Here is a 14557-nt window from a genome sequence, read left to right as displayed (position 1 = left end):
AGTTCGAGTTGTGCAGAGTGCACTAGAACCTAAGAGGCGAGGGTTCTGGCATTGTGCTTAAATCACATTCGCGTGACCGCAGTAAGTAATCAAAACTGCCAGTTTGAGTACAGCAGCAGAGCGCCATAGCTAGTCATCGACAGCGCCGGTTCAGGACGCAGATTCACTGATTTTTGTAAGCGGAAAAAAATTATTCGACTGAGTGAAATTATGCAGAGCTAGATATTGGTTACTTACTAGCAAAACAATCTCGGAAATAATTCGGACATCATATAATTCATGCTTTCTGCATGGTCTTTGTCAGTAAGATCGTGTCATCAATAACTAATACTACCCATTATGCGACCTGCAGTGGGGGTAATATACTGTACTTGTCTATGAAGGAGTGTCACTGCGTTTTTTTCAACTAAATTAGAGACAGAGGCTAAACCAATGTTAGAAAGCAGGGTGCTTGTACGTTTGAGAGTTTTATTTCCTACGCAATAACTGTCGGAAATTGGAAAGCAGTAATTACCTGTAGGTAATGAAACTACCTAGGCAATGATATTTGCAATTTGATGCAATCAAAAATGACGGCCATGATCTTCAAAATGCTGCATGCAGTGGTGGACTGTATTGGACTGTTCCCTAATACGTTTCTAGGAGGGTGTACTCAGACTTGCTTACAGGAACCTAAATAGTTTGATGCGCACGTTTTCATGTGCATACAGTTGACACGCGCATTGATGCAATATTTCACAGTAAACGCTGCAGTTACTGCAGTTAGGTTCTGCAGTTACGCTGCAGAAAGTACTGCAGTTACGCTGCAGTACTTTCTTAATGTATACGCTACCAATACACACAAATTCTGATTTATAAGAGCTGTTTGCCATTTGTACATGTTTTTTTTTATTTTGCACTGCAAGTGAAAAATAAATGTGCGTACATTGTGGACGACTTGACAAAGGACTTCGACAACTTGACAAATGGGGAAGGCGCTCGTGTGTGTACGCAATTTTCTATGCCCTCATCTTATATTGTCTTGTTTTGCTAAGTGTAAACTGTTGTAGCCAAAGGACTCGTTCGTTAGTAGATCACATGTTCCAGAGCAGCCTAATAATTTTTACGTATATCGCGATATCAATAAGATAACCTCCAATAATTGATCGCCACGAAATGCGCATGTATGCAGCCGTCGCTACCGCTGCTACCGCAACAGAAAACAGCACAAGAAATATTAATCGAACTGCAGGTTAATGCTTAACGAGACATAAGACTAGTCATATATTTTGGGTTTAATAAAAAATAAGATCCAATGAAGCCAGGCCGCCGAAACCCCTATTGTCACTAATATAAAAGTAAACCTTATCAAGTAATAAATGCAGGAAAAGCAATAACAAGCCGAGTAAGAAAGAGAGGAAGCAGGACGAACAAATTCAGAGAATTATCAATTATCACTAGCTGTATTGTATGGTATTATCACCAGCTGTACTGTATTGGTGTGCGGCGCGATTGTCTAATCACAGCGTCCGTAACGAGATCAGTCACGGCATGCAAAACAGGAACCTGCAAGCTATTTGAGCACAGCAAAGAACAATGCGCATAGTGAAACAATAACCAGTCATCTTGTTTCTTCGTGTGTGCAGCAGAAACACCTCAAGTTGAAGATACTCCAACGACTGAGAAAGAGGACAAGCCAACCGATAACGAAGAGACAAAGACAGTAACTCAACGACCTTTCCAAGCCCCACCGGTACGTTAGTTAGTGGTGTCTATTTAAAAAGATGGCATTGCTTCACATGTAAGCTCATTTACCAAACGTTATACCTGATGACAGCAAGGCAGCGATCCAATTATGTTTAAACTTTCTGTAATGAAGTGTTCGCTCGCATCATCTTTCCACGGAAGTAATGTATCTCGCTAGAAGAACAAGATATTACACTGAGCAGCAAAGCTTACAACTTGAAATAGCTGACTCACTATGCGTATGTACGAGGCTGTGTGTTATACTAGTGCATTTCGTCGCTCACCGGGTGCCAAGAAAGATGGTATCGCTCATTCGTGGTGTGGCCGCTTCCTGTCTACCAATAATTAGGAAAAATTCGGTTTCGGCAGTTAGTCTTATCAGACGCTTGCTTTGCTTAGTGACATGTACTGGTTCTTTATGTTAAAGTGAGTTTACCTGCCGTTACTATATACATAGTCCTAAATTTTAGATCAGGTGTTCTATGCACGCTCGTCCTCTGTCCACGACAAAGGCAAACAACGAAAGAAATATAATTGAATGATTCTGATTTCTCTTTTTTCTAGATGGTCTATAATTCTGACTGCTGGAAAGACAAAAGAATGGTAAAGAACGGAAGCCCATGTATGGTAGGTGTAGTGAAAAATATATGAAAAGGTTATGCCACGACTTCTATGTCAAATGTTTACCAAATTTATTTTTAACGCCAAGTCATATACGCAACTGTAGCATGACCCAGTGCTTTATGCTTCACTGCGGGCACATTGCGCGCTGGAATTTATATCAGAGGCTTTGCAATGCATTATTGAAAATTTAAGCTTTTTCTTGAGGTTTACGTTGATATTAGAATCTTGAAGGTAGCCGAATACGACCTAAGTGATCTGTGATTTTGCTCCGGTGCTCGTATTTTGATAGCTTCGTTCCGAAATTTCACTGGTTGCGTCTTTCATTTCGGATTCGGAGGCTGTATTCTCAACATGAAATGAAGCGCACTGGTGTTGAAGTGCGTATTTTTGTCATTGCATCTTTTTGTAGCAGATAAGAACAAGAGCGTGACTGTTACAGGCTCAACCTTGTTATAAAGCTAGCCCAAAATGCGCGCCATGCTGCATGAGTTTATAGCGCGTATGAGCATCATCATTCCCTCCTTCAAGTAATTAATCGCCGAGAGCAAGAAAGTTGGGGATGAATAATTTCCACTGTGGGCATTGTGAAACAACCTCAGGAATTAAGCATGCCTTTGACTATAAAATTATTGAAGTTGCACAGTTTCGCCCGAAAGGCGGTGCGTTGGCAGCGAAGGTAAGGTTTCGTGTTGTTCTCGAACTCCCCCGACGGTGTTCACAACGTTGTACGCGGGTGCGACATGTTGGTGCGACGCAGGATGCAAGGAGAGTGATTCTGGGCAGAACGAACAGCGCCATTGCAACCTACCAGGCATCTCACAACGCTGGCGTGATGTGGAGCGCCGCGAAAAGCGTTGGAGGCGTCGCACCTGAATCAGTCACAAAATGAAACTGACGGGAAATCGTGAGCGTTAGTAAGCACCCAATGAAATATTTAAGAGCCTTAGCTTGATGTTTGGTCCTTCCGTTCGGACCACTGCACAAACATAGCTCTTTAGCTGAAACGCTAGTGTTCTGACAGCATGTGCGCGCGCATGCTGTCAGAAGTGAGTCCCCAGCTGGTCCGACCACTCAGCTGATTTATCGGAGCGTTGACTCTGCGCCAACTTCGTTTCATCGCTTTTCAAGCCAAACGCACTCCGCACATATTTAGAAAGTCTAAATGGTCTTGGGAGACCCGGAGTACATTTCGGTTTAAAAGCGACGAAGTGATCAACAACGTGATCAATGCCAAGCGCAGCTTGAAGCGTGGGCGATATCGTTAGCGTAAAATTTTACGATTTTTCTTCTTCTATGCGAAACCACTCCATACGATTACTTTTTATTTTCTTTATACTTATTGTCAATTTTTGAAGTGCAAGAATATTAAGAGAACCGCATGCAGAAAAAGAAAAGATTCTTGAATTGCACTACTCGATCAGTGAAATTGTCGTTTCCATTGCTACCATTGCAGACACCTTTGTAATCCGTCTCGAACGAGCCTTTTTGCAGCAGTTGCGTAACAATACTGAGTCAAATATCTATACAATTGCTCTTTTATGCGTATCAGCTCTTTAATAGGTTTCCACCAAGACTGTCATACTGTTATCTGCAGAATAGGAAGGACACTGCTTTCGATATATGCTGTTGAGGTTCGAATTTTTCATGTTATATGTGTTGCTCCAACATAATTCTTATAGTTCTTTATGAATTTGATCTAATTTCCACACCGCTGTATCCTTAATTGCGTCGTTTACATGAATGCGACAACGCGTCCCATCGACTTTCTAATGCATAGCACGCATGTAACGGTGCTCATGCGCTTCGAGAGATAGACTTAATATTGCCGCAGAGAGCTCTCCACATGCCAGTTACGAGCACTCTCGTGAGGTACCCTTCCAAGCGCCTTATTGCTAAAACCCCTAGGCATTACTCATTGCATCGCCGTTAGAAAAGCGCCAGCAACGCCTCGTGCATGGCGATGCAGCGCGTGTCTCCCGTGCACGCGCACACTGCAGCACCCGAGTGTCCCGTCCAATGAGAAGCCACGGCGTGGCTCCTGGCCTTCGGGGCGCGTGAAAAGTGCGCTCGGGGTGGAGACGTGGTTGACTGTGGAATAGGGTCCTGTTAACTCTTCTTTTAAATTGTGTGAATGCTTAATATTGAATTTCCAGGCACAAGTTCGCCCACAATAAACCAGTTTGTTTAGTGTGCTTGATGGAAGAGTGCTACATTTCTGGTGGAGGTGCGGGGTATGATTGGAAGTCCCCAGTTGGTAAGAGAACGGAGCCCCGACCATCAGCGATTGGAACCCAGGGAACTGACTCCAGTTCACCAGCGCACAAGCCGCCGCATCAGAGGAGACCCGCCCGAGTTCAGACCGCTTCATTTTGCTGATGCAGTGCAGGCAACCGTTACCAGTGACGGTGCAACCATGACCAGCCCAGTGGCATCGTCCCAGCTCATCGTGTACCCACCACGCGCGCCCGAGTCCTTCCTCGGCGATACGTTCGAAGATGTGGAAGACTGGTTTATTTATTTATTTATTATCATACCCTTAGGCCCAATGGGCATTACAGAGGGGGTGGGTACATGGTTTACAAACAAAAGGCATTCAAGCGTATAACACAAGGACAAGATAAACAGACAGTAAGAGCAGCAAAATGAAAGGAAAAAAAAACAGCAAAATTCCAGTCATTTTAAAAGATGATCTGTCACAGCGGTCTTGAATGATGACGCATCGGCTAAGGTGGCGATAGAAGAGGGAAGGCGATTCCACTCAGAACAGGTTTTCGGCATAAAAGAATGCAGGAACATCTCAGTGCGACAAAGAGGAACGGCTACCTTATTGCTCTGATCGATACGGGAGGATAAGTACACTGGCTGTGAAATGAGTTGCTGCTTCAATGAATGGTGATGGAATACTTTGTGGAATAAACAAAGGCGCGAGATGTTGCGCCGAGTTTGAAGGTCAGGAAGGGTAAGTGACGATTTCATCTGCGAGACACTAGCGGTACGTGAATAGTTCAACATAATGAAACGAGCTGATCCATTTTGAAGGGATTCTGTGGATTGAATGAGAGTGCGGTGTGCCGGATCCCAAACTGCACACGTGTATTCGAGTTTCGGACGAACAAAAGCTTGATAAAGCATTAATTTTAGGCGCTGTGGAGCTTGGAAAAAATTGCGTCGGAAATAACCGAGAGTGCGATTTGCATTACCTATGATGTAGTGAATGTGAGTATGCCATGACAAGTAATCAGATATGCAGACACCGAGATACTTGTAGGCAGACACGCGCTCCAGTCCGATGTCATTAATTCAGTATTCTGAAGACATTGAGGCATTAGTGTTTCGCGAAAATGTCATGTGCTTGCATTTACTGATGTTAAGAGTCATTAACCATTTATTGCATCATTCAGATACTTTATTTAGGTCAGATTGAAGGACAAGTGTATCATTAGGGTTATTTATTTCGCGATAGATAACGCAGTCGTCAGGAAATAGCCTTATACTAGAGTTAATGTTATCTGGAAGATCATTTATGTAGATCAGGAATAGTAGTGGACCTAAAACAGAACCTTGAGGGACGCCAGATTCAACAGGACAAGGAGAGGAAGCGTGATTATTAGCGATAACATATTGGGTTAGGTTAGATAAAAAGCATTCGATCCATTTGAGGATGTTTGGGTCAATTTTCAAAGTGCTGATTTTTAGTAGAAGTAGTTGATGAGGTACTTCGTCGAAAGCCTTAGAAAAGTCAAGAAAAACACTATGAAGAAACGAGCCTCGGTCTAGAGCTGCTGGGATGTGATTAGTAAATAACAGAAGCTGTGTTTAACAGGAATGGTTTTTCCGGAACCCATGTTGGCAGGAGCTAAAAAAGTCATTAAATTCAAGATATGAGACTAAATTAGAGTAAATTACATGTTCTAATAGTTTGCACGGGATACTAGTTACAGAAATTGGCCGATAATTAAGAGGAGAACGCATGTTCCCGGATTTAAAAAGTGGCACCACTTTCCCGACCTTCCAATCTGATGGCAGCATACCAGATTCAATGGACTGTATGAAGAGGTATGACAGGAAAACTGAAGAGTAAACTTTCGTGTTCTTCAGAAACTTTGCATTAATTTCATCGTCACCACTTGAAGACGAAAGCTTCGAGCGAGTGGAAAATTTCTACGGCTAGGAGAAGGCACGGAAGCTTCGCAACGTGTTCTTCGCAATAGAAGAGTCAGCGAGGACATGGTACGCTAATCTTCGAGCGGCGCTATCTTCATGGGAAGAATTTCGGCAACAGTTGCTTGCCACGTATGCCAGCACCGATCGGCGAGAGAAGGCAGAGTACGCTCTACAAGCCAGAAGCCAGTGCACTAACGAGAATGTCGGCATGTATATCGAGGACATGTCCCGTCTCTTCAAGCGCGCTGATCCAAACATGACCGAAGAGAAGAAATTACGCCATCTGATGCGTAGCGTTAAGCAGGAGCTGTTTGCAGGTCTCATCCGCAACCCGCCACACAGTGTTGCTGAGTTTCTCCCCGAAGCGACGACCATAGAGAAGGCGCTGCAGCAGCGTGCCCATCACTACAATCGTGATGTCACTAGCGCACCAGCCGATCTCCTGTCAGCAGGCCCAGGCAGTCACACCGTAGCACTAAGAGAACTGGTACGATCAATCGTAAAGGAGGCGCTTCGAAAGCTGCAGCTACCGGAAGCCACGCCGACAGTTCGAACTCTCGCCGCCGTCATTCGACATGAAGTTCGCCACGCCATTCTGCAGCCAAAACGTGAGGAACCGCCTGTGCATCATGAACAAACACCACCGGTACGTCGCGTGCCGACGTACGCTGATGTCGTCCCGACGTGGTTCTCACAAATTTGTTGTCATGCTGTCGTCGTTGTGCCATTGTGGTTTTTCCGACGTCTTCGTGCCATGGCAGTCCTGCCGCCGTCTCCCAGTCTGTGCCACCGTACCGTTGCTATGCTTGTCATCGTGCCTGTCCGCAATCAATGCTTCTGTTCAAGAGCGATAGGTGTTGTGTTTAAAAAGTGTATATATTGTTCATGAGGTCTACACTTACGAATGTTCGCTATCAAAAACAAGGTCCCCGCAAATGGCTCCCATTGAAAGCTTGGTTCATTGTTATTTCCTCAAATCGTGGGATAAGCATATTTGTTCAAAGCACGAAGGAATGGAATTGAGAGGCACTGCAATCAACTACTGTGTATTTTAAAGGTGCCTTTAAATCAGCCATGGGCATGTGCATTTGAAAGCCGAGATTCTGGAGAAACACTCAACCTGCCTGTTAAAAATTATTTGTGTAACTCTTGCTCCTCGATTTGTTCCCTGTCTTGCCCGGTATTTCTTGATTAATGCAAACCATGATATTGAGTAACTAACTGCTACTGCTCCCAGCCGAGTCTATTTGCTGGCCTTTTATTTCTACAGTGAACATGAGCTGCGCATTTCTGAGAAACCATCACTTATCACCATCAAGGTTAACAGCAAATAGTTTGCTTCTCCCAGTGTTCAATTAGACGTCTAACAATACACATGACGCTTAATTCCTCGGTTTGAGCCGAAATACGTCCTATTAAATATCTCACCTGATATATGAAGTCACTTATTAGAAAATATCAAGTAGCTCAGTGCTTCTATTATTATGTTTAATGTTATGTACTCCATAAAATGTGCAGCGTTGTGTAATGCAAAATAATTTTTTAACCTGAACGCTACCATCAATCAGTACCAGGTTTCCAGTGACAAATTCGAAACCGTACCACACCGCGAACTGCTCATCACTGAAAATGTAGTTTCGAAATGGAAACTAATGATGTCCAAATATATTAGAAGTCTTCTTCATGTGTAATGAATAATTGTAATAAACAAATTTAACATTACGTCCCTGATAAACCCCGAGTTTGAAAATGGCAATGTAGACATTACTGTACGTCAATGACACCTTGGAAGGAAAATGAACACTGCCACTGGGGATAGCCGTAGGCTGCGATCGATGGCTGTGAAATTTGCCAATCCCTATAGGTCCAACTATTGAGTATAGCATCAAAATCTGTCTGATCCAATGTCCATCTACCCATGCATTTATTCGTCCGTCTGTAACGAGCCGTGGTTGCTTAGTGGCTTTAGCATTAGTGGCTTTAGCCCACGGGATAAAATCCCGGCCGAGGCGGTAGCTTTAGATGATGGAGAAATGCAAAAACTCCCTTGCATTAGGTGCAGGTAATACAACTACAGGTGGTAAAAATTTATCAGCAGTTCCCCACTACGGCGTGCCTAGTATTAAGATCGTGGGTTTGGCACGTGAAACACCAGAATAAATTTTTTTCCGTCCATCCATCCACCTAGCCGCCATTCATCTAGCCGCCATCCAACCAGACAGCCATGACAGCCAGCCGGTAAGCCAGCCCCAGCCAGCGTTATCACAGAACTTCACAGTTTGTGATAAATCATAAGACAGAACATTAACAGACATAAAAATGGGGCGCTATAACGTAACACTATTCCATGCTTTTCTATTTAAATTCTACACTCAGCCCTCCGCGATTGGTCAAAAACATTTTTGGACCACCCCCGCTTCACACGTCTGTCACGCGACGTCACGAAAACCGCGATAGCTCCCCATCTGATATAACGTGTACACGCTGATTATGCATGATTAGACCGAAAAAAGAATAATAGTTATTTCTTATTCAACGCCTTTTCGCCATTAGCCCCCCCGGCTATTGATCAAATGTTTTCGGTCTGCACCTATTTCACCTGCCTGTCACGCGACGTCACAAAACCGCAAGAACTCACCGTGTAAAAGTGACGTGTGCGCATTAAAGATGCATTAATGTGCCGAACAAAACTGAATTTCCTCCTGAATAGCCGCAGGCTGCTCTGTTCCGAAAGGAATCAAACATGGCTGCCGCCGATCGCTCAGGTGCTGGCTGCTCGCACCTGCCGGAGAGCACAGGTTTATTTGCGTATAATAAATCTTGCGCGGCCGTGTAACCTTTTGGAACACTTTCGGCACATTTACGACCTCGTTCTGCGAACTCGTCATTGCTGGGGATCCGTTTTAGCGTCATTCTTATGCTTCCGTTGCATGCCGCCGGGATTTTCGACCAGACACCGCAAGCTAAGTAAGGGAAAGCGGACCATTCGCAGACGCCGGCACCACCTTCTTCATCCGGTTATCGACTTTCAGTGCAGTGGTTCGGCCCTATCGAATCCCTTTCCCCTTACGCGTGCCCCTCACCTTTTGTCAGCCAATTAGATAAGACAAGCCGCTCAGTGTAGGCAATGTTACTCGTTTTTCAAGCGAACAAAAGTGACCTCCTATGAAAAAAGAGAGCGTTTGCTTGGTCTATTCAGACAACCCTGCGGTTACCCGCAGGGTTGTCTGCGCCGTCACCATCTGCCGGTGTGTTCACGCATAGACTGATTGTTTCATGACGGCGCAGATGGCGGCAAAGCGTGATGAGCGTACGCTGGCGGCGTGCGTGCGAGAACAAACTTAGTAGTTTTCAGCCATTCCTTTCGGTGGTTGCCACATTCCGAGGTAACAAAATGCCTACCACCTATAAGCACTGAAAGTTCTCATGTATACCCACTGCAAAGAACTGCTGTCCTGTCTCGACTCCGCCGGAGAGCTGAGCTGATCACCGCTCGCGACACTGGCCGCGCCTAAAGCGAAGCTAGCAGATGTATAGTAATGCGAGCGATGGTGTATTTTAGCGCTGGTGTTGCTGCACCTATTACCACACTTGCGATCGCAGTGCTTTCTTTATAAGTAGGTAAATTTAATTGAAAAAAAAAATTGGACACTTGGCACCTTTGCGAAGAGGGGTGCAAACGAAGCTCGAGATCCGCGGCTCTTCGTTGCCGTAACGCCTGCTCCCTCACGGCGAGATCGGCACGTCGACGACGAGCCTGTGATTTAGAAATAACTAAATCTTCCAAGTGTTGATAAGCCACTGTCGGTTCATCATACGCGCACCTTAAAGCGGAGTTTTTTGTTTATGCTTGTGAGGTTCATGCAAGAAGAATAATTGGTGGTTCGTTTCGCGACAGTTCGGGGTTCCATTGAATACTTGCACTTTGTTTCGCGTAAAACATTATACAATGATTTAATGTACATGCGATTTGCGCCTCCATTTTACCGATCATCTTAGAATAAATGGCCGGGGCACGATGTGCTAAAGCGAGTTCGTAAATTTATATATCCTCTTGCTGCAAAACATTCTTTTATAAACTTTATAGTGAAACCCTACGTGCAAAAACATGGCTACAAAAAAAGGTATCTTTGTCTCTTCTGTTAACTGTCGGCTTTGGGATGTGCCAGAGACAAATGAACATTGCTTTATTAGCTGCACCGACGCCATCCTATTCTGGGATGTCCTCCAACGGACTTTAAAAAAAGACTTTGAGATTACGCATATACTGCGGGATACCTGCTTGTGACTTCTGATAATAACGCACCTTTGGATACGCTTTTTCCTCATGGAAATGCACAGTTTGTCGAAAACGCGAATGATGGACCAAAACGCCGAAACGGATGTACCTTGAAGGGTAAATTTCATTCAGATAGCACTACACCTTAAGTATGCTTATGATGGACATGATATAGAACCACACTGGTACCCCATTTTCGTGAGGTGCCTATCCTTACCACCTTTCTAAATTGAAAGCAACGTTTCCGGCAACAGTATGAACGCTGCCTTTTCTGTGTTACTTTCATTGTGCCCTCCATTCTCTGACTATGCATAACTGGTGAATGTCGGGTTGAATGCTAGTTTAACAAATATCATGAAAGAAAATACCCGACAGTGGCTGAATGGGTTGGAAAACGCTGCCTCGCAACCCGGAGGTCGGTGGTTCGAGTCCGCAGCCCAACGAGCGAATTTTATTTTCGCGTCGCGAGAGTTTTTTTGCACGGCAATACCAATACTGACGCCATCACAAGTGCTGCAATACAATCTTCCCTTGAATAAAGAACACTTGTACTAAACACTGTTTAGTCAGATAGTTTAAAAGATTGTAGCTGGTGCAGTATCCACTAAGCATACAGTTTATGCGTGAAGAAGCAAACACAATTAAACATTGTCCTGAAGTGACACGTGTACATGTCAAGACATCTCTTCACATGAAGACATAGTGTGCCACTAAGAAACGCACTACAACAAATTTTCACAATGACGTGTTCATACCTGTTGCATTTGAAAGTAATGTACTCTGTAATCAGAAAAAATTTCGCAAGATAACGATAAAGGAGAAAAAATAATATGTTAGAAAACCAGACTTCTAGCATTAACAACAAACTGCAGCATTCTGTGTGGCTAGACGAGCATAATAATCTAAGCTTCTGTTTCCAATATTTAGCTACGTATACTTCCATTGGCAATTCATTGTAAACTTTTGTGCCGCATACTGAAATAGCCATTCATCGTACAGGGTGTTACATTTGGTAGGTTAAACTTCTAATTAAATGCTTGCGTAGTATTACAGTTTCGAAAAGAGAAGATATCTATTGGTGACGGGCAACTAGTTTTGATAACATTGTTCATTGTTACGAAGATCTTATGATTTCCCCAATGAGATAAATAATAAAATACCAAGCTTCTTCTTCCTTGAAAGCAATCATTTGCTGGAGATAATGCATAATGCCCGTTTTTCGAGGCATAGCAACCGAGATCACTATTTTATTTGTGTAAGTCCCCAAGATTCAATGCAGTATCACCTGTTAAGTAAGAGAACAAAAAGTTCAAGCATCTAAGCATGGAAAAACGAAAATACTATTTGGCTATTATGAGGTTGTACCACCCAAAAGCTAATTTCTCATATTACTTCAGGCATTGAGCGAAACTTCTGTTTTCCTTTGTTTGTGAGATCTGATTAATAATAAAAGGCACTAGTTCTCTAGAGCTAAGCGATTTGTCGATCATTCTTCCGCTTAAAGCCTTAATGATTCGATAATGAGCTTTACATTAAAGCTATGTTGTGACAAGTGCAGGCAGCTCACCATGTTTTCAACTTTCCGCAAGCGTTTTGAGCAATCGCGGCTGCGCTTCGGCACCGTAATACTGAGGTATTTAATGGTTGCATGTTTTGAAATCATAAAAAGCTGCCATGTCAAAATTATTTTTTTCTTTATATTGCAGCTGTATCCACGAAGGACCGAACATGTTGATGGACGTGGCTGTTACCTTGGCGTGTGCATAAAAGGCAGATGTATGTTTCAAGCGCACTCAATATGCTCAGCAAGCTGAGGTGGACACAGCCACACTTTTATAGGAATAAATGAAGAAAATGTTCAAAAATGGTAGCATTTGACTGACTGAAAATGCCTACTCGCACCTGCCGTGGTGGCCCGGTACCTGCGGCGTTACGCTGCTAAGCACGAGGTCGCGCGATTGAATCTCGGCCCCGGCGGTCGCATTTCGTTGGCGCGAAATGCAAACACGTCCGTGTATGCATGGTGTACAGGGTGCTGGTTAAACCACGTTTGTCATATTTACTCCGGAGTCTCCCACTACGGCGTGCCTCCAATTCAGATCATGGTGTTATCCCGTGAAACTCCAGAATTTGCTTTCTTTCCTTCTTTCCATCCGTCATTTAGGGCATTCATTCATCTATTACTCTTTCTGGCTGCCAGGCAGTCAATTAATTAGCCAGCATTACAACAGAACTTCAGAGCTTACGACAACTCATTGGAGAAAACATTAACGGTCATATTACTGCTCTGTGATTATACCTAGGCAATTAAAAATTGAGTTTCGAAAAAAATTATTTAAAATTGAGCTGTGCTAATTTTCGCACACAATATTTCGCTACTGAAACTGCACTTAGAAGACGTGCATTGTACGGCCGCAGTCGTCACCAACTGGCGGTGTGTCCACGCATGGACACATTGTTTCATGACGGCGCAGCTGGCGGCAAGGCATGATGAGCGAACACTGGTGGGGAGCGTGCGAACACAAGCTTAGTTGTTGTCATGTTATCGTATCGGTATTTGCTGCATTCCGAGATAACAATATGCCTACCACCTACAAGCGCTGAAAATCCTGGTTTATGCATTTCGTAAAGGACTGCCGTACTGTCTGGACTCCGCCGGGTAGCTGTGCTGATCACCGCACTCGGTATCCGAGCGCAGATGACCTGGATATGCAGAAGTAACTTGCCTCGACCAAAGAGGCGCCAACAGGTGTAAAGCGTTGAGAACCGTGGAACATTCTTGCGCTTGTATTGCCGCACGTCTTATCCGACCAGAGATCGCAGTGCTTTTTTTAGCATTATGTAAACTAGCTAAAAAAAATCAAAATAAATATACAGAGCACTGTTTAGACGGATAGTTCGAAAGCTGCGAGCCGGTGCAGTATCGACTATGCAACAGTTTATGCGTAAAGGACAACATACAATTAAACAATGTCCTGGAGCGACAAGAGTAGACAGGTGTCAAGACATGTCCTCGTATGTAGACAAGATTTAAGTATAAAACGTACACCACAACAAATTCTAACAATCACGAGCTCACACCTGTTTTATTGAACTTAAACTACCCTGAAAAAGAAAACATTTCTTGAGCAAAGAAAAGAAAAAAAAAAGAAAACGATGGAAAAACGGGCTTCTAGCAGAAACAAGAAACTAAAGCATTCTGTTTCGTTACAGGGGTATTACAATCTACATTTCTGTTTGAAATAATAGGCTAGTTTTACTTCGATTAGTAGTCCATTACAAACTTTTGGACCGCATGCTGAATGAACCGTTCACCCAACAGGCTGTTACATTTTGTTTGGTTAAAGTTCCAAATAGAAGCTTGCCTAGTGTTAGGGTTTTGGAAAGAGAAGATACTCAGTTGTAACAGAGAATTAGTTTGGATAATGTTGTTCATTGTAATGAAGTTCCTATGATGGCCCCAGTGGCATGCAGAATAAAATACCAAGCTGTTTCATATTCTTTTTCGATAAGAGACCATGGTCTGGAAACATAATGCATAATGGCCATTTTTCGAGATGCAGTAACAGCGATAACTACTTTATTTACGTAAGTGCCCATGATTAAATGCAATATCTAATGTGTAAGTAACCGACAAAAATGCAATGTCCTACGCACTCAAAAGAGAAAATAGTTTTTGGCTGCTATGAAATTGTACCACTAAAACGCACATTTCTTGCATTGCGTCAGGTTTTGAGCGTAACTTCTCCTTTCCTGTCTCAGTGA

General features: G+C 43.6%; 1 protein-coding gene across 1 annotated transcript in view; it reads left to right on the top strand.

Annotated features, from left to right (window-relative positions):
* The window catches only part of LOC129383124 (uncharacterized), a 48621-nt gene extending 36005 nt beyond the window's left edge, over nucleotides 1-12616 (top strand). Inside the window, exons 4-6 of the mRNA XM_072286778.1 lie at nucleotides 1626-1732; nucleotides 2290-2352; nucleotides 12499-12616. Of these exons, the coding sequence (XP_072142879.1) occupies nucleotides 1626-1732; nucleotides 2290-2352; nucleotides 12499-12606 (278 nt within the window). The 3' untranslated portion in view covers nucleotides 12607-12616. The remainder of the gene's footprint in view (nucleotides 1-1625; nucleotides 1733-2289; nucleotides 2353-12498) is intronic.
* Nucleotides 12617-14557: the final 1941 nt, after the last annotated feature.

This window comes from Dermacentor andersoni, chromosome 3 (assembly GCF_023375885.2).
Source record: "Dermacentor andersoni chromosome 3, qqDerAnde1_hic_scaffold, whole genome shotgun sequence".
NCBI lineage: Eukaryota > Metazoa > Arthropoda > Arachnida > Ixodida > Ixodidae > Dermacentor > Dermacentor andersoni.
Note: the sequence above shows the minus strand (reverse complement) of the source record. Positions and strands in the feature narration are given on the sequence as shown.